This window comes from Cavenderia fasciculata (genome assembly GCF_000203815.1).
Source record: "Cavenderia fasciculata unplaced genomic scaffold Scf_Dfasci-F-a-25c12.r2-5, whole genome shotgun sequence".
In the NCBI taxonomy this organism is placed as follows: Eukaryota; Evosea; class Eumycetozoa; order Acytosteliales; family Cavenderiaceae; genus Cavenderia; species Cavenderia fasciculata.
The window spans coordinates 3224524-3249991 of record NW_004457729.1 but is presented as its reverse complement, the minus strand read 5'-3'; the positions used below and the strand labels follow the sequence as shown (position 1 = coordinate 3249991).

The window sequence follows — 25468 nt, the reverse complement described above, 5'->3', positions numbered from 1 at the left end:
TATGTTTTAAAAAGTATCATTTTTCTGATTCTGTACCATCTCTGTTTAAACCTTGTTTTTTAGCACCATGGAAGAGAGAGATTCCAATGAATATCTGATCCAAAGATTAAAAGATTTTTTGCCAACTTTGTCGGGTAAATTATCTTTTTTTAAAACCACAACAATGAGTTGTTTTTTTGTGGGTGTCCTCAACAATGCATCAAAGCCTTCTTTTCAATCTCGATTAAACCTCCTAAGAGCCCACCACACCAATCATTCATAACCTCTTTTTCACCACAAGCAAGTTTGTTGGTTCTTCTTGTCTCTCTCACTTGTTTATTTCTTTTTCTTTTTCTTCAACTTGAATCTATCTCTATCTATCTATTTGTATTATTTTCTTTCCTCCCTCGAGATAATATTCATTCAAGTCCTTTGTATCATAGCTCCCCTCCCCTCCCCTCCCCTCATCACTTTTATTCATATTCAATTCAATTCATGTTCACCATCGTTAATTCAAGATAAACACTCACACTCGCTCACACATACACAATTGATTGCTAGACACACCACTCACTACCTGCTGATCGATTAACTCTTTTCTCTTTTCAAAATGTCTTGGATACAAAAAACACCATTAAACACTAGCAATAGTGATAATAACAGTAATAGTAATAGTAACAGTAATAATAATAATAATAATAGTAATAATAATAATGGACCAACAATATTTCAAAGACCACCATTATCAAAATCGACACATAATCCTCAAACTTTTAAAACACCTCTTGTAAAATCCCCAGACATACGATCAACTTCATTTGATAGTTATTTACCTTCTGTTGTACATATCTCCTCTCCTCCTCCTCCTCCACAACCATCATCATCATCGACATCAACAACTTCAACCACATCAACCAATAATAATAATAATAATAATAATATATCATTACCAGCAAGATTTGGTAGTACACCATCACCACAACCACCAAATAGATTATTACATTCATCTGGATCACATCCACCACCACCACCTGTACCATTTAAAAAGTCATTTTCAAGTTCCTCACCATCATCAATAACGAGACCAGCGTCTTTAGGCACATCATCATTATCACCACAACGAAATCCAAACTATCGACCATTGTCAACACCCTCCAAACTCAACTCACCCATTGAAAAATTAAAGGCTAGCTCTAGAAGGCGTGGTGTCACTGTGGCTGCATCCGGTGCAGAGATTGATGTAGAAGAACTACGTATGGTGTTGATGAGCACACAACGACCACGTTCCAAATCGGTTGAAGTACTCAATTCATGGGACTACCAACCTGATGATTGGTACAACCAACCACACAACAACAACAATGAAGAAGAGTACTATCCTTTAGAAGACGACTATCAATATGGAACTGCATCTTCTTCCGATGGATCTGCTCCCAACTCTCCATCCCTATCATCACCTTTAAAGTTGAGTACTGGTATCAGTGGCAGTAGTAATAGTAATAATACTGGTAGTAGTAGTCCTAGTAGTAGTGGAACATCACCATCAATCACAGCTTCACTTTCCTCCTCAACATCTAATCTATTGAGATTATCATTAAGTAGATCTTTTTCAGAAGATGTTGCCACAACAACAGGAGGATCAAATGAAGCATCTGGAAATGGTAGTCCTAGATTAGCTGGAATCTCTAGTGGTAGTGCAGGTAGCAGTCCATCCAATGGTAATAGTGTACTTGCATCACCAAGACAACACCAACCATCTTCATCGCCATCCTCCTACTCACCATCATCCTCTTCAAATAATATCAACAAATTAATATTTGAAAAGAATGAAGATAACAAATTTAGTGTTGTATCAGGTCCAAAAATACAATTAATGGAAACATTATGTAGTAAAAATAAGCCTGGTATGTATATACATTGAAAAAACAAACAAACATATAATGTATGCCAAAATGTATTAATCTTATTCTTTTTTTGTAGATTTACAATTTGTATATAGTTTTATTTTATCTTTTCACTTTTTTATGACATCAAAGGAATTATTTGATTTCCTAATGATAAAGTATGAAACCATTCCTCAAAGTACCCATTCTGCTAAAATCTCAAAACAATTTGAAGAAATTTCAGAATCTATTAAACAAAAGTAGGTCATGATATGTTGCATCAATTGGAAAGTATATGTATTTATTAATATTCTATTCTATTCTATTTTCTGTTGTTTATAGTGTAATAACAGTATTATTGATTTGGATTGATTGTAATTTCCAAGATTTTTTGGATGATCCAGAATTACAAAAAAGATTACACCAATTCTCGCAGGAAAATAAGGCGGTTAGAGAGTATATTGATAAACAAGATATTTTAAAGGTTAATTTACAACAACTTGCAGATCAAATGAGAAATGAGCTTTTATTATCATCACCTAGATCTGGTTCAAATTCTTCTTCCTCTTCCTCTTCCTCCTCTTCGTTATCTTCCTCATCAAACAACAACAACAATAATCAAGATAAAAATCATATATTTACAGCTTACCAAATGCAAGATTGGATTGCCAAACATTTAAATATTGGCAGTTCTGCCTCTGAACTAGTTCTTAGAAGACTGCTTGCAATGAAAAGAATAGGTTCTATTGGTGGTCAATTAACTGGAAAAGGGAAAATACAAAAAGAAGATAATTTCTTTTTTGCAATTGTATGTTAAGAAAAACTCTCAAAGAAAGTTTGATTAATATTGAATATTGAATATGTTATTAATCAATTATCTTTGATAATTTTACTTTTGTATAGCCAGCAACAATTAAAGAATCATATTCTAAATCATTTTTAGATTATCATCCATTGGATATTGCAAAACAGCTGACTATTATAGAGTTTAATATATTCCAACAAATTAGATTAAAAGAGTTGTATCATAAGAGGTGGACGGTTGCAAAGACCAAACATGACAACTCACCACATATTATGGCACTGATCACTCTGAGTAACAAGGTGGCCAATTGGGTCAGCACCGAGGTTGTGACAACCCCACATCCCAAAAAGCGACTGGAAGTACTCAAACGGTTCATTACACTCGCCGAACAATGCAAAAAGATCAACAACTACAACACGTTTATGGAGATTATCTCGGGACTCAACAACGGTGCCGTTGTCAGACTAAAGGACACTTGGAAGCAGCTACCCTCAAAATACTCGAATCTATTCAAATCGATGCAAGAGTTTATATCGACCAACGAGAATTGGAAACATTATAGAAACGCATTGAAAAAGCGTGAGGTTCCATGTCTACCGTATCTAGGGTTATTCCTTCAAGACTTGAATTTTTTGGAAGACGGTAATGCAAACACTGTACAACAACAAATGCAACAACAAATGCATAGATCTATATTATCATTGTCATCATCTTCATCTTTGTCTTCATCATCTTCTTTGGATGATTTTAGTCTTGACGCCAGTGATGACCAAGTCATACAACAACAACTAGAGGAAGAAGAACCACATATTAATTTTAAAAAGATGGTTCTATTATCCAATGTCTACAAAAACATTCAGTTCTTCCAAAAACATCCATACCTCTCGTTCACCTCCAACAATACATTACAAACTTTTCTTGACAAGGATATGGTCATCCTCCCAGAAAAGGAACTATATGAATTCTCAAAGTTTATAGAGTCTCCAACTAATCCTCTCAACAAACTTTCAAAAAAGGAAATATATTAAAATATAATGATGTAACAATCTCTTTCCCACTTTTAATCATCAAATAAATATATATATATATATATATATTATATAAATATATGTTACATTTCGTACTCACATTTCAAATATCTCAAGTTCTTCCCTACATTCTTTGAAATCTTCAAAAATCTTGAAGATGTCTGAATTTTGACCTTTTTCATCAAAGATCAGCGCGATGAGAGGGTTGTTCATTGACTCAAACTTGTTAAATTCTATTATTATTATCTTTATTGTATTATTTATTATTTGTTAAAAGTAATAATAATAAATAGAGATATATTATATTTATATATTATATTATATAATTAAAGTTCTATAGAATGTTTAATGGATTTATATTCTTTGTTCATAATAGTGTACCATTAAAAGAGAGGTCAAAGATTAAAGAGAATGTAGTACAACAAGGTGCAAAGATATCTAGTTTGGTCAATGCTACAGTGACACATTTCTTGGTTGGTGTGGAAGAGTTGGATCGTGAGACACCGGTCATGGTCATAAAGAGTGCCTTAAAGTCAAACCCAGCACTTAAAGTGGCACACTATCGATTTGTTAGTGAATCGGTTGAAAAGGGTCAATTGCAATGCACCGATCAACTCAACTCTGCAATGTTACTACAACTACACAATGAAAAGAAAGCTCTATTTTCTTTATCTTCAGCTGGTTCATCATCTTCAGGATTGGGTCAAAACGAAGATTCTTCATCTAAAAAGAATAATACAAGTTACAACTTTATAGATATGATGAAAAAGAAAAAGAAAAAAGTTAGAATCTTTATATCTTCAACTTTTTTAGATATGTCTCAAGAGCGAGAATATCTAACTACTCATCTAATGCCAGAACTATCAGATTACTTTAGATCAAAGAGTAATGCTATCGACTTTAGTTTTGTCGATCTTAGATGGGGTATATCACGTGCCGAGTCACGTCGAATGAATACCATGGCAACGTGTCTGGACGAGGTCGAGTCGAGCACATTCTTTATCTCGTTGCTTGGCAATCGGTATGGATGGAGCGAGGGTGAAGACTATGACAAGTCATTCAATGTAGCTGCTCAAAGTCACCACTGGATCAAGGATTTCCACGGTCGTTCCATCTCGGAACTCGAGATTCTAAAAGCCACCAGATTCGCCAACTCTCCCAAGAATGTATTCTTTTATTTCAGAGAACAAACTGGTGCCTCTCAACACGAACCTGAAACTCCACTTTCAACCGATCGTTTAAATAGATTAAAAGGTTTAATCAAATCTCATCATTTACTTTCTTCATCTTATACAAATGTTAATCATTTATTAAAGGTATTAAACAAAAAGAAAAGAAAAGAAAAAAAAAAAAAGAAGAAAACAACAAATTAATTATTTCTTTTTTCTTTCTTTTAGAAAATATTTGATGATATTGTTAAAAAGGTTGAATATCAATTCCCATCTATAACCAATAATTCAAATTTACATTTCAATTCAATTCAAAATAGTCAAGAAGGAACACTTGCCTATGAAATTGAAAAACATGTATCTTTTGCCAAATCATTATTAAAAAACTATGTATCATCAACTGAAAGAGAAGCAATGATTGACAAATTAAACTCTGATATCATTTCAAATTCAACAGACAATATAATGAGTAATACACCTATTGTTGTACAACAAAATTTGGCTGACAGTGGAAATGGACAGTCTTCATTCATCTGTTACTGGCTATCCCAGTTACGAGCCAAAAAGATCATTGATCCTGCCAATACGTTGGTCATTGCTCTGTTTGTTGGTGTGACATCGGCCAGCAGATCGAGATTCGAGATTCTCAGACTCACCTTTTCCATCATCCGTGCACACTATCAAGTGACCACTCCACTATCTGAAGATCCAAAGTTGTTAGAGGAAGAGATGACCTATTGGTTTGATATTGCCACTAGAAATGGACGCAAGTTGATTTGGGTGGTTGACGGAGTCAACAAGTTGGATCGTATCGATGGTGAGTCGGCCAAAGAGTCGATACTGTTCCTCTGCAAGACACTACCATCCCAAGTCAAGTTGGTGGTTGGTTCCGATGAATACACAATACCTACCCAACCAACCTCCCAACAAGCAATCATTGCTTTCGAGGCACCCATGGACGTGATTCCATTGGTCACCAAAGCAGAGCGCGTAGAGTATATCACTAAATACTTGGCCAAGTATGGTAAGCATTTGGATATGGTCAATATTAATCTGTTGGCCAACTCGTCATCATGCGAGTCACCTCTCTACCTTGCCACGGTACTAGGTGAGCTTGTCCACTCGGTCAACTCATTCGAGCATCTCGATGCCAAGATCAAGTCGCTTCTACCGTCAAGCACCTCCATCTCCAAATGGACCTGTACAGAACTATATAGTCGCATCATTGAGCGTTGGGAAAAGGATCAATCCTACCCCAAGGGAATGGTCAAAAAGATTCTCAAGCTAGTGTCTGTGTCTGGTGTCGGACTGTACGAACACGAAATCCTTGCCATACTCGACATTAAAAACAGCTTTGGATTCTTCTCGTCGGCCAGATCTATTCTCACGATGGACGGAAACAGCACCTATGTTTACTTCCGCTCCAAACATCTCGTCGATGCCGTCTCTCACCGATACTTTGCATCGGCCAACAACAACGCTGACAAGTTGGAATTCATCCAAAAGCTTTCATCCTACTTTATCCAACTCAACAACCCGTCTCCACGTATCGCCGATGTGTTGCCAGGATACCTCGTTGAATGTGCCGATTGGAGTAGTCTCAGACAACTCTTGCTCCAACCAAGAGTATTTACACTCTTGTCGACCGAGACTGGTAGAATCCGAATGATCGACTATTGGAAGAAACTCAATCTCACCAAACCAGAGATTATTACCGGCTATCGCAAGATGTACGATGAGTACAAAAGAGGACATCCGCCTCTTGAAGCATTGGCTAATCTCACCAGACAGTTGGGTCTCTTTTTCGACAGTCTCTCCTACTATGAAGTTGCCTTTGAATTTTTGGAAATGGCAAGAGACTATCATGTCAGTCTTCACAGTGAATTACATCCAACAGTTTGTCAAGACATTCAAACTCTTGTAACCATCACTGTCAAACAATCAAAATATGATCAAAGTGAAAACTTTTCTGAAAAGGCTCTTGTCATTTCAAAATCTGTCTATGTATGAAAATATAGTAGTAGTCCCTTTAGCTAAATAATATTAATAATATTTTGTCTTTTTTTTATTTATCTTTTTAGGGAAATGATAATTTTGGAACATGTGAATCATTAATTTTAAGAGGATTGGTTCAAAAGAAAAAAGCAAATTACAAGGAAGCTAAATACTTTTATGAAACTGCTTTGGATATCATGTTCAAATTCTTTGGATACAACAAAAAAGATTCAGATAATCCCTGTCACACTCAACACTTTAACTCGAAACTTGCAGATCTCTACAACAACTTGGGTGATATCTATAGAAAGTTGGCATCTTTTGCCAAGGCAACCGAATACTATAACCAAACTTTGGTTATTTATAACAATATTAAACCACAGTATAACCCATCGTTTGCAGAATTGTACAAAAATCTTGGTTTGGTTGAAAAGAAAAAAGGAAATTATGTACAGGCACTAGTACACTACAACAATGCATTGGAGATTATCGAAATGAAATATGGAAGAGATCATGTCATGTATGGTCTCTATCTTTGTGATGTAGCAGATACAATGAGAAAACAAGATCATTATATTGCTGCCAAAAATACTTATTTCAAAGCATTATCAATTATTAAAGATAAACTTGGGTATGCGACCAAAGAAAGAAAGTAAACAGAGTAAAAGAAAACTAATTTAATTTAATTTATTTTTAATTTATTTTTTTAATTTAGTAATGAAAATATAGAAATAGCAGAAATATTTAATAATCTTGGTTTAATTGAAAAGAAACATGGTTTTTACAAAGAAGCAATAGAGTATTATAAAAAGGCAATTGCTATTGCTGAAAAGGTCTTTTCAAAGAATCATCCCAAGGTTGGTTTCTACACTCACAATCTTGGTGACACTCACAGAAAACTGGGTGCCTATGAGGAAGCAGAGAAATTATTCGCCAAGAGTTTACAAATTGCACAGAGCAATCTTGGCAATGACCATATCGAAGTGGCCGAGATTCTCAACAGTATCGGCTTGGTCTACAAGAAACAATCCAAGTACCTTCAAGCTGAACGTGAATACAAACGTGCTATTGCCATTGTCGAGAAATCGCTGGCAAAGGATCATCTAAAGGTTGGTATTTACTCTAGTAATTTGGCCGATGTCTATAGAAAAAAGAAACAATTTGACCATGCCAGAACTCACTACACCAAGGCTGAAACAATCATTGAAAAGGCAGTAGGTAGCCAACATTCTGAATATGCCGAGGTTCAGTATGGATTTGGTTTACTTGAAATGGCATTGCAAAACTTCCCAACTGCCATCCAACTCATTGAAAAGGCAATCAAAATTACAAAGGATGAATTTGGTAATCAACATCCAAAGATTGGTATCTATAGTAACAGTTTGGCAGAGGTTATGGTCGAAGAACAAAAGGCCAAGAGATTACCAAACCTTCCACAATCATTCAATGCAAGATTGGTTCGAACTACCTTCCAAAATGCTCTCAACCTTCTCAAAAAGGATCTTGGTGAGAAACACCCAGAGATTGCAGACATCCTCATAAACTTGGCAGATTTTGAGGAAATGACTGGTGACACTCGTTTGCATAACATATATATCGAACAAGCAATTGATATCATTCGCCATTCATTTGGTGAAGATCATCCTAAATTTAAATTATTACAATCTAAAATCTTAAGTTAAAAAAAAAAAAACAAATCAAATCAAAAAGTGTAAAATAATAAAAAGATTGTTAATCTAATTTGTTCATTGTATATCGTTACTTTTTTGTTTATACATATTTATTTATACTTAAATAAATAAATTAATAGTTTTTTTTAGTGATAATTAATTATTTGCTAAATTTAAAGAATGATTTAAGTTTTGACCTGGTTTATCCTTGAACCCTGAACCTAAAACTGGATTAACATCAATTGTCATTGGTGATCTAACGTTTGGTCTTGGTAGATCACGTGGGTTGGTTGGTTTGGGATTATTGGTGAAATATGGGTGATTCAAAGCTTCAGTTGCAGAACATCTAGCTGATGGATTAAAGGTAAGCATCTTGCTTAATAAATCCAAGGCATCATCACCAGCAGCTGTAAAAAGTTGTTTAAATGGTGTTGCTGGGAAATCTGTAAATTTAATATAATTTGGTAAACTTGTTACTCCCTAAAATAAATAAATAAATAATAATTAGAATAGATGGAAAGAGAGAGGTTATATGAAAAAAAAATGAATGAATACAAACAGGCCAAATGGTTTCATTGGGAGTTCCAAGAGCAGCAAATATTTTTGCCAATTGATCAATCTCTGATGTTCCTGGTAGATAGGGTGTACGTAACATAAGTTCTGCAAAAATACATCCAACTGACCATATATCAAGACTTGGTCCATATGATCTAGACCCAAATAATAGTTCTGGTGCACGATAGAAACTAAAATAAATTAAATATAATTTAGATTAGTTATTGGTGATTGGTGATTTCGTGTGTTTGATCAGTCATTCATACATTGTAACGGCTTGTGGAGAATATACTTTGTTTGGACTACCATATTGTCTTGCCAAACCAAAATCAGCCAATTTTAAAATACCATCACCACCAATCAACAAATTGTTTGGTTTTAAATCCTAATTATTATTATTAGATAAATAGATAGATAGACAATAAAATGTTGTTGTCAGTTTCAATTCAATCCAATAAATAATCATCTTTATATATATAAATATATATGTACTCTATGTAATATCCAATTTTTGTGACATGCATCCAAACCTTGTAATAACATTTTCATATAACTCTTAATGTCTGATGGTTTGAGAATGATTGATTTATCCATAATGATCTTTTCCAAATCCCATTCCATCAATTCAAATACCAAATACATATTACTCTTGTGTTGAAATACATCCAATAACTTAAATAAATAAGCAACAAGATAGATTAGTAAACCAATGATGATGATGATGATGATGATTATGATCACAAACTATTCTGTCTCTACATACATCTATAATATTTTCATGTTTAAGTTCTTGTAACATTTTCATTTCACGAATAGCTGAGAACCCAACACCTTGATGTGCGGCTTGTTGAACGTTTCTAATCTTTTTAAGAGCAACTGTCTTGTTTGTTGTCGTATCTACAGCCTTTGAAACAACACCATATGTACCCTCACCAATTAGTTTCTCTACATTGTATCTTTCCATTATTACAAATGTTGTTGATGTGATGATCGATCAATCAATTTACTTATACGTATATTATTTGTATACGTGGTTGTAATAGTTTAAGGTTGATTGATTGAATGGATTCTCTTATCTTTTAAAACTTTGAAATTCATTGGCTCTCTCACCCAATCGGTAGTGTGGGTGTTTGCAAAAAAAGCAAAATCGAATATAAAAAAACCTCAAAGCATATTAAATATTTGTTATTATTCACACTTTTTTATTATCTCTACACAAAAGAGAATAGATAGTATCATCATCATCATCCAATTACAGTACTTTGCGCAAACTTGTCATACTATTCTAATCGATCATTAGTATTGACTTATATATACAACATTTTATATATTTATTGTAGTAGTCGACTTTAGCTACTTACACATTCATTCACTTTCACTTGACCTCCCCCCTCTCCTTTCATCGTCAATCATATAACAATCAATAATATAATATAATATAATCAATCAATGGCAACAAGAGACAAGACTCCAACCTTTTTAAGATTCAAAGATGAATACAAGAATAGCAGACCAAGAAACTTTAATGAAAGAGATAGAACAAACCAACCATTGATGCATGGAGATGCCATTCAATTACAACCAATAGGAGTTGCTCCACAATGGATCAGAATACACGATATAGAAGCAAATATAAGTAGAATTAAAGTAAAGAGTATGTATTCAATATAGAGAGTGAAAGAGATACCACATGATCATTTCATTAACAATGTCTTATTATCTTTTCGAATCAAAAAGTGGAAGAGCTATCTAAATTCCATCAACAAAGTATAACCAATTTCGATGCAGATGGAGATGATTCCAAAATTGATATTCTAACAGATGGTATTGCTAGTGTATGTCTCTAAGATATCGATCATACCTATCTAGATAGAGATATTAACTTGTACTTTTCTCTTCTTTAGGTATTTAAACAAACACATCGTATGATTAAAGAATTAGGAAACAATAGAGACTTGACTGCAGAGGAAGTAAAGGTAAAAAAGAATATTCAATCTGCAATGTCCTCCAAATTACAAGAATTATCACAAACATTTAGAAAGAAACAAAGAAACTATTTGAATTGTAAGAAGAACAATGAACACTTAACAACAATTGGATCAAATACCTGACTAATAATATTTTTTTAATTTATCTTAGTATTACAAAAGAACGCAACTACTTATAATTGGTTGAAAAATGGACAACAACAAGAAGAGATATCTGATGAAGAGGAAGAATTTAGACAGATTGGATTTACAAAGGAACAAATCGATTTGGTTGACGAAATGGAAGAGCAAGTCATGTCAAGAGACAGAGAGATTAAAAAGATTGTCAAATCAATCAATGACCTCTCGACACTCTTACAGGACATTAGTATTCTTGTCATCCAACAAGGAACCATTTTCGATCAAATTGAATATAATTTAGAGCAAACAGAAACTAGTTTGGTTGGTGCCAACAAGGAATTGGTCGAAACTGACAATTTACACAAATCTTATCGATCTCGTCTATGTATATTACTCGTTTTAGTAATTTTAGTTATTACAATGGTCTTTGTTGCAATTATTAAAGCATTTATTTAAAAATATCCAAATTTAGTAATAATAAATAATAGTATTAATATAACCAATCAACAACAATAATAATAATATTTTTAAAACATTTATTTATTATTTCTACTTTTTTAATTTTCCAATTTGAGATTTAGTTAATCTAAATAAGACAATTAAAAACATACAACAAGTTATTGTTGTCATTAATACTTCAGGCCATATCAAAACTGATGATTGGCAATCGAGGTATGTATGTTTCTTGGAGTCGTGATTGTCACGGATCAGAATGCTGAGGTTATATGTCAATGACTCTAACTCTGTAATTGATTCATGAGCAAAATGATATCTATGATAAGAAAGATGGTTTCCAATTTCCTTTAAACTATCAGTAATCAAGGAATTCAATTCTTGAATTGATTTGATATCTGAATTATATTGATTAAAATCTTCCCATGAACTTTCTTCTTCCTAAAATTAAAATAAATATTAATATTCATAATTTTGTAAATTGTATATATATATATTTAATTTTGCTTACATCTAAATGATGAAAAACAGATTGTAAATGATTTAAAGAATCTGCCAAATAAGAGTACATATAATTTCGAATGGCAGCATCACTTTGAGAAAAAGATATTTGTTTACGTGTTGAAAATGCTGAATAGGGAGTATTGCCAAGCGACCATAGATAATTATTATCAACATCTAAATTCTTTGATAATGTCGTAAAGGTAGGAGGGATACCCCAAATAGTTGAAAGGATCGATGATAGGACTGGTCTTGTTGCATCGGATGGGTTGATATAGGTCATTTTTTGGTCGCATTGGTTATCGGTTGGGGTGTAACCACCCTGAGTTTGAATGGCAATGACCATATCGGGGAAGGAAACTGCTTGGTGAGTTCTATCCAACAATAGCAGCGATGTAAAAGAAATGTCAAACAAAAACACTGGGATGACCAAACGAGAAAAGCGAGTGTCAATGTCTGGAATAAACATGAGATTGTGCTTGATCAACCAATGGTGTAACTCTTTTGAATCCAAATACGATTGGGTACCCTTTGAACCGGAATGATGTACACGTAAAGAGTTTTGCTTTGCCTGAGCAGCATATACATTGTCCAAAAGAGAGATTGAGTTTTTAGAAAAGGTAATCGATTGTGTTGGCAGCAAAGGAATGCGCTTGACCTGGTTTTTGATCTCCTCCCAATCAAACTGCTCCTCCTCTAAAAGATTGACCTGGTGATCGTGCACCATGATGAGACGAATCTCGAGTTGGTCCCATTCATAGTTTATAAATCGCAACACTGGAGGAGTGAACAACATGTGTGTCGTCTTTTGAATAAAGGTGGCCAAGTTTAAAAGAGTGGCTGGATCCATTCTCGCCAAGTTGTTTGGTGATCCTGTGTTTGAGAATCTGCTGGTTGGCAGCATATCTGGCATAAATGTACCTGTACCCTTGGTCAGCGGACCAAACGATTGCATATCTGCCGATAAATCAATCCACACGTATCGACCAGACCCCGGAGACGCCTGTATATCCTCCATCACCGCATTTGCCTGTTCGTTGTATTTCTGTAGTGGTGCACTTGATTGCCACACCTTGGTGGTGCAGTATAGGTTGGTTGCATTCTCTTGTAGTATTTGCTTTCTCTCGTCGACCGTACCAGCATTGAGATAGGATTGTGCCAACTGCGCAATCTGCTCGGCTGTCAATTGTGAATACGTGTATTTCTCTTTAATGTCTGTAGCAGTGTTGATAACATAGATTGTTGGGTTGGTAGAGATATCTGATGTTGATATATAATCTCTATAGATGATTTCATCGACTAGATTAAATGGTACAACCATTGCATCTTTCTTTTTAAACAAGTTATTTATCTCTACTTGTTGATCATTACCATTATTATTATTATTAATATTGACATTGATACCACTAATATATTTCTTTACTTGTTGTTGTATATCATCTTTTACTTGATCACCAACTTGTGATACAGTATAAACATATTTTTGTTCAATAAATGGTACTTTTATAAACTATAGTAAAAAAGCTAGAGTAAGAAAGATGAAATTCTTTGCTCTCTCTTTATTTATAAACATCTTACATTGTCTAATATGATAGGATTATTTGAATTCTCTATTGATTTATCCAATAGATTTGATAGATCTTTAATAGAGCTCGTAGCAAAGCCAATCAACTTGACATTGATATGAACAGGATGTTGAAACTTGAACGATTCAGAGAATGTATCCTTTTGAATATGATCATCATCATTGTCACCATGACCATATACACGACCACTATCGGATAGTACCAATGATATCAATAACAGAATTGATACAATTATTAATAATCTATTCATCATCGATAATGCTTGGATGTTATAAAATGTCAACTACATGAACATCGCGTGCATGCTCTGCTGACTTTCAAAAATTGGAAAAATTATTTTGTTGCATTAATTAATTGGTCATTAATGATTGATGGAATTGGTTAATATTTATTGGTATCCTCCTTTATAGATCCATTCATTCATTCGTTTGTTTGTTTGATTTAATGAATGAATGAAGTGCAAGTTTGAAAAAAAAAATGGTATATATAATATTATATTTAGTTTTGTTTTGTTTGTTTTCGTAATCCGTATCATTACGGATTATTTAATGATGATGATGATAATGACATTATTATTATTATTATTATTATTGTTATTATTAATTGTTTTGTTTGTTTGTTTAGTTTTAGTAATCCTATTTTCTGTATATGTATATTTGTTTGGTTTTGTTTGTTTTGTTTTGTTTGTTGAAAAAAAATCTATCTATTTATCTATCTCTATCTCTAGAGTGTTGTTTTGTGTTTATGAATGTTTCGTCTTTTTGTTTTACTTGGTATCAGAGAACAAAGATGAAATACTTTCACCGTGGTGAGTACGACGGATGGCTTCGGCCAAAGTATGAGCAATATTAATGGTCTTGAGCTTTGAGCAATTGGCAGCCTTGTCGGCGTGTGGGATGGTGTTGGTGATGACGAGTTCGGTGAGTGAAGATTCGTTGAGACGCTTGATGGCATCGCCCGACAAGACACCGTGGGTGACGAGGGCATAGACACGGGTGGCACCCTTGGCAATCAACATTTCGCAGGCAGAGACGAGAGTACCGCATGTATCGGCCATATCGTCGACGATGAGGGCGACCTTGTCCTTGACGTCACCGACGAGGATCATACCGCTGACTTCATTGGCTTTCTTACGTTCCTTGTGGATGATGGCCAACTCGGCGTCGAGCTTGTCCGAGATCAACTTGGCACGCTTAACACCACCAGCATCTGGTGATACAATAACCTTCTCTCCTGGAATATTTTTACGAATGTATTTAATGATTTGTGGTTCGGCATAAAGATTGTCAACTGGAATCTAAATAATTAAATAATTAAATTTTAATATTATTCACCAAATGTAATAATTTAATTAATTATCATATGACATCATACATTAAAGAAACCTTGAATCTGTGAAGCATGTAAATCCATGGTAATGACACGATCGATACCGGCAGTTTCGATGAGGTTGGCAACGAGCTTGCCAGTGATGGGAGCTCTGCTCTTGTCTTTCTTGTCTTGTCTGGCATAACCAAATACTGGAATTACCGCCGTAATTCTATGAGCCGATGCTCTTCTGATGGCGTCAGCCATAATTAATAACTCCATCAAGTTATCTATTGTTGGTTGGAAATAGATAAAATAAAGGAATAGATATTAATATCTTTAAGAAAAAAAAACAAAAAGCAAAAGTAGAGAATCATTTTTGTTGCTTGATCAAAAGAATTAATCTCTCCCTCTCTCTCTCTCTTCTATCTCCTATCTCCTTTTATCTTTGCCCAAAGTTGTTATCATAGTAGTTGTTGATTGTTATATGTTATATGATAATGGTGTTGTTGTTGTTGTTGTTGTAGTGATGATGATTAATGATTTTACCATTAACATTTGGATTGCAAGTTGGTTGGATAATGTAGACATCCATATCTCTGATAGACTCGTTGATCATAACAGTGGTTTCACCATTGGAGAACTTGCCAATATGAGCCTTGCCGAGTTGAATATTCAAATCTTTACAAATCTCCAAGGCAAGGTCCATGTGAGCGTTACCTGCTAAAATCTTGATTCTGTCACCCATTTCTTTCTATATGTGTTGTATATGTATATATGTATATATGTGTTGTTATATTAAAAAAATAAATAAATAATAATAATGTTCTCTAGCAAAGGTGAAGTGACACTCGAGTACTAGTTTTTTCAAATTTGATGATTATTATTATTACTAAATGAAGAATAAAAAGGATAAGGTGATGGAGAGATATTTGTTGTTGTTATTGTTATAGATGTGATGTGACAGATATCAATCTCTATTTGAATAAATAAATATATATATTTATATATAATGAAAAGTAAGAAAATAAGCTTATGTTTCTCGTTTCGATGACCACACACCAACCAATAGAAAACGAATTTCTTCTTCTTTTTTTTTTTGGTTGTGCACTTCTTTCACCTTCTTTCGCTTCCCCTTGATCAACCAGCTTTTGCCGTAAACAACAAACAAGCAAACGACGAATCGCCACCCAAATTGAACCAGCGCAATTTGCAAAAGAGTAAGATGCCGAAACTCTTGATCTACAAGAGTTTTGAGTCGTCGTCTCGGTCGTTTGTTGTCCGTCTGATGTGTCACGGAATTTCGTTCAATCATTTCCCGGATGAGATCTGAGAGTAGTAGTAATACGCTCCGCTGAGCTCAGATACATCTATTATTATTATTATTATTATTTATAAAACATTTAAAGAAGAGGAAAAAAAGATAATAATAAATATTTATTTATTTATTACTATTAGTTAGTTATATTTTGATTTTTTTGTAGTACAAAAAAAGGTTTTTTGTTTCTCTTTCCTCGTCTTTGCAAAGATATACATATATAAATAAAATAAATATATAAATATATAATATAATGGATGACGATGATGATATCAATCTAACAGAACAAGATGACGATGTTACAACAGATTCAAGAATACAGGTCTATAACAACAACGACGACGATACGACTTTAACAGATCTATTAAATAACAACAACAATATTGGTAGTGCGCCTGCACCGACACTTGATAATCAAGTTATCATCCCTTTCACAGCATCTCTACAAAGTACAATAGATCAATTGGAAGATGAAGCAAGAGTATTACATCGTTTAAAACATATGATTGCTGATCAAATACATAGACTTCAAGTATGTTATACAAATCAATCAAATCATCTCTAATCAAACTAACTTGAATCTATTTATAGCTTGAAGAAATATCTTTAAAGAAACATCTAAACTCTTAATGGAAATTCGAAAAGAAGAAGTTGGATGTAAATAATGTAAATAGAAACAGAAGAATATTAATAAATGGAAGGGTAGGATTGGATCCTACCCTTTTGTAAAGACAAGATGTATGTAATGTTACATGTTTCCATGATGTGGATTGGGGAGCATGTGTATGTATCTTTTTAAATTAAATTCGCTATAATGATTATACCATCTTATAAAATGGTTGGTATAATCATTATTATTATTATTTATTATTATTATTATTATTATCTATCAAATCTATTTATTGAATAGAGATTGATATTAATATTGTTGTTTGCAGTGTGTAAAATATATGTGCAAAGGAAATGGAGTATTATTCGAATAATATTAAAACCTATTAGTTGTTGGTTGTGTTCCATTCGTATGGTTGTTTTGGGGAGGGGGAGGGGAGGGGAGGGAGGTTGTTGTTGTTGTTGTTGTTGTTTAGATGATAAGTTGAGAGGGTTAATTTAAAAGTGCAATTTTCTCTTCTCTTCTTTTATGATTAGCTCTTTCAGTTTCAGACATGGAACTGCTATTGACAGCAGTCGAGTTGGAACTGGTGTTGGAGCTAGTGTTGGAGCTTGAGTCGTTGCGGACATAGGAGGAAGCGAAAAAGACGAGGGCAACCGTCACTGCGATTGCCTCTGGCAGATAGTTGAGTGCGTAGAGATCCCAGATGGACGACTGGAACGGAGAGTCAATGTTGACGAAATAGTGGACAATCTTGATATCGAGACAGAGGATAAATATGATGGCCATGATACCGACACGTCTGAGGAACGGCGACACGCTGTTGGGGTTGGACTGGATACTGCTCGCCAACTTGATCGAGCGCACCATACGATGCAACTTAACCCAATAGACGATAAAGGCAATGGACAGTGCAAACGAAAACACCGAGATCACAATCAAACCAATACCAAACACCATGATGGCAAAATCACGATCCACATTTAAAAACAACTCGCTAATGATAAAGATGGCCAAGATCCAAATAGAGGTAAACACGCAAAATAGGTTACGCCATATACGCACCCTGTCTTCTCCGTGTCCCAAATGCTCCACTCTAAACACCACTTCGACCCATGAAAATAGTACAATACCGTACATACAATAGTACGTTATAATGCCACACAATTCAAATGTTTCAAATGCTATCGATGCACTACTCTGATGTTCAGATTTTCCACACAACAAATAAATAAATATTAAGTTTGATATTGATTTTGCTAAATGTAAATAAAAAGTAAATATTAATATATATATATATATACGTTTGATATAGATATCTAGTTGTCTCTTGTCTTATTTATATATATTGTACATACACAATGCATGAATAAAGATGATATAGAATACAAGTTTTGCTATTTTGTTGTATTTCAACCTTTTGACGGAAAGGATGAGATACAAACTCGCTATTGTTAAAAGTACATGCCATGTGGTGAGAGCTATTTCAAAGCCCAGTTGTATATTCTTTGGTAGTCCACTACCATACCCAAAATAGATTAATCCTATAATCTCAAAGTTTGATGGTGATATTTCTTGCAACTCTGTCGATGATGATGATGACAACGACGATGACGTTGTTGGTAAAGACATTTTTTCAATGTTTTTTTGATTGATGATTATACAATATACAATATATACACACAAATATATTAACTATTTACTACTATTATTATTATTATTTAGATATTATTATTATAATTACTATTACTATATTACATAACTATCTATCCTGTTACTAACTACTAACTACTAACCTACTACAACTACTATTATTACTATCCATCAAATGAATGAGACTGCCGTTGATCACTTGTGTGTATAATATGATATGATATATATATAGAAGTTAGTGTGTGGATATACAGTAATGAATGATTGATTAAAATTTGTAAACCCAACAGTCGCTTTGGTTTTTTGATGTGATGAGGGGGTTGCTTGAAAACTACAGAAAAAGAAACGTCAAAAGTGGAGGTAAAATTCGTCGTCGTTCCATTTCCTCAGATCTTTCGTTCCGTGATTCCATTTTTACGGTACCATCATCATGCTGATCTCATTGTCCCTTCCCTAAATTATTTCCGACCTTGTTTGCAAAAGGGATACAGTCCATTCCCCTGGGCAACCATATATCATGTCGGTTCGGATGATGATGATGATGATGATGGTGGTAATACTGGTACATATGTACTCAAGAGTTAATTTAAACTCTTGATTCAGATCGATTATCGTACAAGAATTCTGCCACCTCATGAAACTCATTCTCGTGTGCCCATAACCTTCCCAACGGAGTGCACCCCTCTGACCGATTATAATGAAGAAACTTTAAAAGAAATATTAAAAGAAAGAAGGAAATAATATTAATAGTTATAGAATAGCAAACAAGATAGATATAATATAATTATATTTATCTAAATACATACTTTAACTATTTCAAAATTGCCATTCATTGCAGCTGAATTCATAGCATTGGTTGAACATCCTTCAGTTCTATTAAAATGTAGAAACTGGAAATTGGAATGATAATTAATATTAATATTTTAATATTTTAATACTTTTTGGACATACTTTAACAATATCAATGAATCCATATCTAGATGCTTTATCAATTGCATCTATACTACAACCTTCTGTACGATTGAGATGAAGGAACTTTACAATTTCAATGTGGTTATTTTCCGCAGCCCAATCCATTGCGTCGGTGGTAGCTCCTTCTGATCGATTATGATGTAAAAATGATACCATGTCCAAGTCACCAGATCTAGATGCATAGTCTAGTGCTAGTGTTGTGCACCCTTCAGTTCTATTATAATGTAAATACTTTACAATTGAGAGATGTGAGTTTCGTGCAGCCCAATCCATAGCTTCGGTAGTTGACAACGCTCCCATTTGATCGAGCAACTTGATAACTTGAAGATGTCCGTTCTTGGAAGCACCTACCATTGCATTCTTGGTGCACCCCTCTTTACGATACTCGTGCAAGAATTGAATGATTTTAATGTGTCCATTGATACTCGCCCAATCCATTGCATCGGTATTGGCACCCTCCGTTCTATTGAAATGTAAGAATTCTACCACCGAGAGATGTCCTCGCTTGGCGGCACTATTCATTGCATTCTTTGAGCAGTATACATTGGGATAATGTCGATGTGTCCATGAGAGTATATCGAGATGACCATTTTCACAACACGACATCATAAATGGTTTCTTTGGTTCAAAATCTACACCATACACTTTTCTTGACCATTCAATGAGACAAAGAAATGTATCTAGGGTTGCATTTGGATGTTTAGGATATCTATTTAAACATTTTAATAATCTTTCTGGTTCTATTATAATAGATGTTGTAGTTGGAGGAGGAGGAGGTGTTATTGTTGTGGTAGTTGTATCATCATTATCATTTGTTTGTTGTTGAGGAAGAGGAGGAAGATGATGATCAAGTGGTAGATAATGTTTAATAAACTCCCATCTCATACAATAACGTTCTATTATATCAAAGAATGGTAATTGGACAATGACAGATCCCTTTTCAAACATATGTGTTGCCGAGCTGTCCTCGTTCAAGATGACCATCAACTGTCTGTCTATTTCAGATATTGAACTAATTGCATTGAATATATTCTTGCGTATGAATATATTTCTAAATATAGTTATGAATGTGATCGTAGTCGTAGTCGTAGTCGTCAATCCAGCAGTATGACAAACGACACTTGATGATTGATCTTGATCGTCACCATCATCATCATCTTCAAAGTTGATATTCTTAAATTTATGAATAAGTGACATGTATTGATCGTTGTATCGTATAAATAATAGTATCTTGAGTTAAAGTACTAGTACTTTGTGTTTGCTTGTTCTCGAAGAAGAAGAAGAACTTGAGCTGTCCTTCTGATTCCATCTCAGAACTCAGACAAACTTTACTCTGACCTCATCGAATTTTCTTTTGTTTTTCGTGGCACACCTGACAGTAGTTTAGGTTTGTGACACCTATTCAATTCTTTTAATTAAAGGTGACTACAGAGATAATATATAGATAGATAGATAGATAGAGTATCTCGGTATAGTATAGGTGGTTCATATGAAAGTCGAATCACTATGCAATAATTACAACTATGATGAACGAAGAGAAGAAGAATATAAAGACAGAGCTGGGTTGTCCAGCGGAAGCGGACCCTCCTCCTCTACAACAACAAACACCAACACCAATAACAACCTCCTCTTGCGAATCGATGACGACGTCGACGTCGACAATACCGACAATAGCAGCACAGATAAATCGTTGTGCCCTTTTTCGACAAGAGAAAGAGAGACTACTACAACAACAACAACAACAACAACAACAACAACAACAAGAGACAACAACGACGATGGGATTGAAGTCATCGACAGCAGGAGTAGGAGAGGGGTGTGCACAAATACCACCTCTCCCTACGTCCAATCCTTGCAGTTCTCTACCTCCAGAGTACCAAAGCATCTGTCAGGATGTAAGACTGACGGAATCTCAACTACGAAACATATACTCTTGCAACAGTCCGATTGTACTCAACTGTCTCAAGCAGTTGACAGAGTCGAGAAACAGAATGACCAATCCTCCCAAGGCAAAGAAGTCCGCTCAGGTGGACCCTGCATCGTGCAACAACACCACCCCACCGGTGGTGAACGTCAACTTTATTCCCAACTGTTGTCCCAACAATGTCAACAGCAATACCAACAACAATACCAACAACAATACCAACAACAATATCAACAACAATACCAACAACAATATCAACAATGCCAACAACAAACAGACAATTACGACCAAAAAAGAAAAGCAAGTCAAGAAGGAGAAGAAAGAGACCAAGAAGAAGAAAGAGAAAGAAAAAGAAAAACAAAAGGATTGCAACAACAACAACAAGACAAAGGGAACAACATCGTCAACGACGACGACGACGACGACAACTGCGACTACAAAAACCAATACCAACAAACAGAAACCAAAGAGATGTCTACAAGAGGAAGAATCTGCTTGCAATATATTGAAAAAGATCAAAAACAAAAATCAAACATCACCACCACCATCAACGACAATGGAAACAATGGAAACGATGGAAACGATGGAAACAATAGTAATACCGATCAAAACAACAGAAACAAAGATTGTAACAATAGAAATATTCCCAGAACAAAATTGGAAAAAAGAGATAAAAGCAGTCAACAAGGATGGGAAGAGAATACAAAAGTTACAGGATATATTGGATCAAGACATGGCGATGTTAGCGGAAAACAAGAATTATATAGATATGATAACTGTATCGATACAGAAAGAGGGGGAGGATTTGAATTGCGAGAGAGAGAAATTATGGAAAGAGAAACAAGAATTATGGAAAGAGAAGGAGAACTTATGGAAAGACAAAGAAATCTTTGTTCTAGAGAAAGAGATTTAAAAGAATTGACAAAAAATCATCTAGAAATTAAATCAAAATTATTGGCTAGAGAAATTGAAATTACAGAGATTCAAAAGTCTTCCCCGCATTGTAAATAAACACTAATGATATACTACTACTACGACCTATGACAATTTTTTTTTGTACAAAACTACCATTATCATGATTAGTATTATGACATCCTTATTTTATTATTATCATTTGGTAATGTTATCATTTTCTGCTATTGTTACTATTTATAATACTCTTTTATATATATGTATATATGTCATGAAACCAAAAAAAAAATAGGAGGGGTTATCCTTCTTTTTCCTTCTTTTCTTTTTCTTTTTTTTTTGATTATCTTAATCCAAACCCTTCTGAATTTTGGATGGCTTTTAATAATAGAGTTTCCAACTTTTCTTTTGTTGGATAACTTGGGAGGATGAGTGCATTGAAACAAGTGTGAGCCGATGGTAAACGATCAGAGTCTGGCTGTTTGGTGATTGAAAATTGTAATTTCGACAACCCACCATATGGTACTCTATCACTACCAGTTGTAAACGATAAAAATTTCTTTTTCAAGTCATTTGAAAGACTATGAATTACTTGCCAGAAAAATCTAAAAAAGAAATAAATTAATTAAAATATTAATATTAAATATTAAATTAATTTATATATCTAATATATTTAATTTTTACATACATAATAGTTGAATCATCTTTAGTAAAACCACCTTCATAAATTGTATTCTTTTCCAATTCTTCAAAATCTAAATCTTCAACTCCACAAATAAGATCTTCCAATTCTTCGGCACGGATAAATGCCAAAAAGGGAGTATCGCAAACTAGGGTAAAACCTTTTTTAAAGTGGTCCCATTGACTGGCAATAGAAGATTCCAAAAGATAGTGTGTATACAGTCGGATGTATTCCTCTCTGTTGTTATTGTCCACCGGGATGTCGTTTCCTCCTGGTTTCAAATCAATGATTTTGGTTTGTCCATAGTAATCCACTTCAACCGAAAAATAAGTCATCCAATCTGAAACATCTTCTTTTGATTCTCGTAGTTTGATCAAACTCTGATGAATCATTGGATCAATCGATTCAACATCATCCAATCCAATAGGAATATTTAATAACTTTTTATATACTGCTGTTGGAAAATGTACATCTAAAATTGTTGTATTATAAAGAGCCAATCCAAGTATCTAAAGAAAAAAAAAATATTAAAAGTTGAGAATTATTATAATTCTATCTCTTTTTTTTTTTTTTTTTTTTGTTGTGATATATAACTTACAATACCAATTAATTCAAACTCTAATAAATCACTTGAATTTGGATTGAACCACCAGGTTCTTGTTGATTCGTTATATTTAAACATTCCAAATTCAGAGTCGAAAATCCTTCTAACTACAATTTGAAAGAATTCCTTTTGAACTCCTCCTTGATCAACACCATCTTCACCAATAAATTGAATCTTTAATTCTCTTCTTAAATATTCTCTCCTTTTATATTTTTGTATCTACAAAAAAGATAAGATTAGTCCAATTCAAAGATCTTTAAAGATTTATAACTCTAATGACTACTTACAAGATTCAAAGTATCATTTATAATATTCTCTCGGTGTACTTTTAAAACTACATATTCAAATCCAGGAACTTGAGCTCTAAATTGATTTTGTTCCAATCTATGATCAATTTGTAAATAAGTACTCTTTGTTAATGTATTTAAAATAAATGGACAAGATGTAAAGCTAAATCTATAAAATTGAATAGAATTATTATGAGTATGAAATATTTAAAAAAGTAGAGTTTCTTTTTTTTTACTTACCCTTTACCCTTCCAATTCAAATAATCTGTTGATAAATCTAAATTTAAATTAATCAAATCATTATAAAATTCTGTATATAAAACATGTTTTGATCTTTCATTATTTTTATCTATAAAGCAATCAAATTATTAATAACCTCATTTAACTTTTCTACTACTATTCATTAATGAATACAAACATAATAAACTGAGCATTTGACATGCACCCATAATTGGTAAATCTTCATTCAAGGTAATATTGTCTGCAGTCATTAACCTGACCGATACAAATTGTTGAGTGTTTGTTAAATATTGTATAAAATGTTCTTTTGAAAATCTGCAACAAACATACAAACAATTGGTTAATCTCTAATTTTCTCTTTGTCTTTTTTAAAAAAATATTAAACATACGTTGATAACCATTCTTGAAGAATCAAAGTTAAAATAGGACCTTGTATAGGAACATTCTTTTTCTTTGATTCATCTAATCTTTTGATTTCCAATTCTTTTAATGCTCGAATTGCTTGGAATAAATTGGTCAATACTGTTACATATTCCAAATCATATATTAATGGATTCTATAGAGAAATAAATCAAAATGATTAGTGATCGATATAGGTTCTAAATTATAATTAAATGCTTGGTCGATAGATAGATACTTGAAATAAAATGACAATTGATCTTAATTCATCTGGTTCTTTATAGGCTCTGGCATTGAATTTAACAGATGCACTTAAATTGGTTGAAGATTCAATGAGAGATTGGAGAACATCAGCTCTCCCCAAATCTTGTAATGACTTGAATACCTTTCTTGCTTCAATCAAATCGATACCTTGGAAATAATCATAATTATTATTTACACATTTTTTATCCTTCTACAATATAAATAATAATAATAATAGATAGATAGATAGATAGATGTTAGTATATATAACAATATAATATATTTAGGAAATATTCTTATTCTAATTCTTCTTCATTTTGACCATACAGATACCAAAAATAAACTTGCAATTTCAGAGGGAAGTGAAAAGCTATCTTTAATCAACTTTATAATGTTTGAATAATTGTCGGCTTCTTTACATTTGTTAATGACGGCTGTGACACCAGACAATGATGCACAGAGTAATTTCTCTTGATAAACCTTTGCATATTCAATTGCTTTAACTGCTGCCAAGTTTGGATCTGATATTTTTGTACAAGCTACATCATTCATTATTGGATTATTAATTGACAATTATGATTAGTTAG

General features: G+C 33.5%; 10 protein-coding genes across 10 annotated transcripts; 4 read left to right on the top strand and 6 right to left on the bottom strand.

Annotated features, from left to right (window-relative positions):
* Positions 1-589: 589 nt before the first annotated feature.
* Positions 590-8541, top strand: gefM (Ras guanine nucleotide exchange factor; the record flags this gene model as incomplete). The annotated part of the gene is made up of 8 exons (XM_004359547.1): positions 590-1883; positions 1960-2122; positions 2205-2670; positions 2766-3637; positions 4036-5011; positions 5093-6868; positions 6946-7490; positions 7575-8541. The coding sequence occupies 8 exons, from the start codon at positions 590-592 to the stop codon at positions 8539-8541; spliced, it is 7059 nt and encodes a 2352-aa protein (XP_004359604.1).
* Positions 8542-8685: 144 nt separating this feature from the next.
* cdk7 (p34-cdc2 protein) lies at positions 8686-10048 on the bottom strand (the record flags this gene model as incomplete). Its single annotated transcript, XM_004359546.1, has 5 exons — positions 8686-9009; positions 9089-9275; positions 9351-9469; positions 9577-9756; positions 9848-10048. The coding sequence occupies 5 exons, from the start codon at positions 10046-10048 to the stop codon at positions 8686-8688; spliced, it is 1011 nt and encodes a 336-aa protein (XP_004359603.1).
* Positions 10049-10533: 485 nt separating this feature from the next.
* Positions 10534-11648, top strand: syn16A (t-SNARE family protein; the record flags this gene model as incomplete). The annotated part of the gene is made up of 5 exons (XM_004359545.1): positions 10534-10738; positions 10822-10919; positions 10989-11148; positions 11224-11577; positions 11605-11648. The coding sequence occupies 5 exons, from the start codon at positions 10534-10536 to the stop codon at positions 11646-11648; spliced, it is 861 nt and encodes a 286-aa protein (XP_004359602.1).
* A 125-nt stretch (positions 11649-11773) lies between these two features.
* DFA_01637 (uncharacterized protein) lies at positions 11774-15307 on the bottom strand (the record flags this gene model as incomplete). The annotated part of the gene is made up of 6 exons (XM_004359544.1): positions 11774-11778; positions 11804-12086; positions 12157-13656; positions 13725-13974; positions 14503-15029; positions 15107-15307. The coding sequence occupies 6 exons, from the start codon at positions 15305-15307 to the stop codon at positions 11774-11776; spliced, it is 2766 nt and encodes a 921-aa protein (XP_004359601.1).
* Positions 15308-15530: 223 nt separating this feature from the next.
* Positions 15531-15788, bottom strand: DFA_01636 (uncharacterized protein; the record flags this gene model as incomplete). Its single annotated transcript, XM_004359543.1, has 1 exon — positions 15531-15788. The coding sequence occupies one exon, from the start codon at positions 15786-15788 to the stop codon at positions 15531-15533; it is 258 nt and encodes an 85-aa protein (XP_004359600.1).
* Positions 15789-16611: 823 nt separating this feature from the next.
* Positions 16612-17341, top strand: DFA_01635 (uncharacterized protein; the record flags this gene model as incomplete). The annotated part of the gene is made up of 2 exons (XM_004359542.1): positions 16612-16890; positions 17297-17341. 2 exons carry the CDS (start codon positions 16612-16614, stop codon positions 17339-17341), a joined length of 324 nt encoding a protein of 107 aa, XP_004359599.1.
* Positions 17342-17460: 119 nt separating this feature from the next.
* Positions 17461-18600, bottom strand: DFA_01634 (uncharacterized protein; the record flags this gene model as incomplete). The annotated part of the gene is made up of 4 exons (XM_004359541.1): positions 17461-17965; positions 18273-18302; positions 18327-18416; positions 18497-18600. 4 exons carry the CDS (start codon positions 18598-18600, stop codon positions 17461-17463), a joined length of 729 nt encoding a protein of 242 aa, XP_004359598.1.
* A 607-nt stretch (positions 18601-19207) lies between these two features.
* DFA_01633 (uncharacterized protein) lies at positions 19208-20790 on the bottom strand (the record flags this gene model as incomplete). The annotated part of the gene is made up of 3 exons (XM_004359540.1): positions 19208-19327; positions 19428-19486; positions 19560-20790. 3 exons carry the CDS (start codon positions 20788-20790, stop codon positions 19208-19210), a joined length of 1410 nt encoding a protein of 469 aa, XP_004359597.1.
* Positions 20791-21116: 326 nt separating this feature from the next.
* Positions 21117-22528, top strand: DFA_01632 (uncharacterized protein; the record flags this gene model as incomplete). Its single annotated transcript, XM_004359539.1, has 2 exons — positions 21117-21409; positions 21466-22528. 2 exons carry the CDS (start codon positions 21117-21119, stop codon positions 22526-22528), a joined length of 1356 nt encoding a protein of 451 aa, XP_004359596.1.
* Positions 22529-22769: 241 nt separating this feature from the next.
* On the bottom strand, positions 22770-25433 carry ube3a (ubiquitin-protein ligase E3A; the record flags this gene model as incomplete). The annotated part of the gene is made up of 9 exons (XM_004359538.1): positions 22770-23031; positions 23115-23617; positions 23707-23931; positions 24000-24168; positions 24240-24276; positions 24418-24554; positions 24629-24795; positions 24877-25092; positions 25209-25433. 9 exons carry the CDS (start codon positions 25431-25433, stop codon positions 22770-22772), a joined length of 1941 nt encoding a protein of 646 aa, XP_004359595.1.
* Positions 25434-25468: the final 35 nt, after the last annotated feature.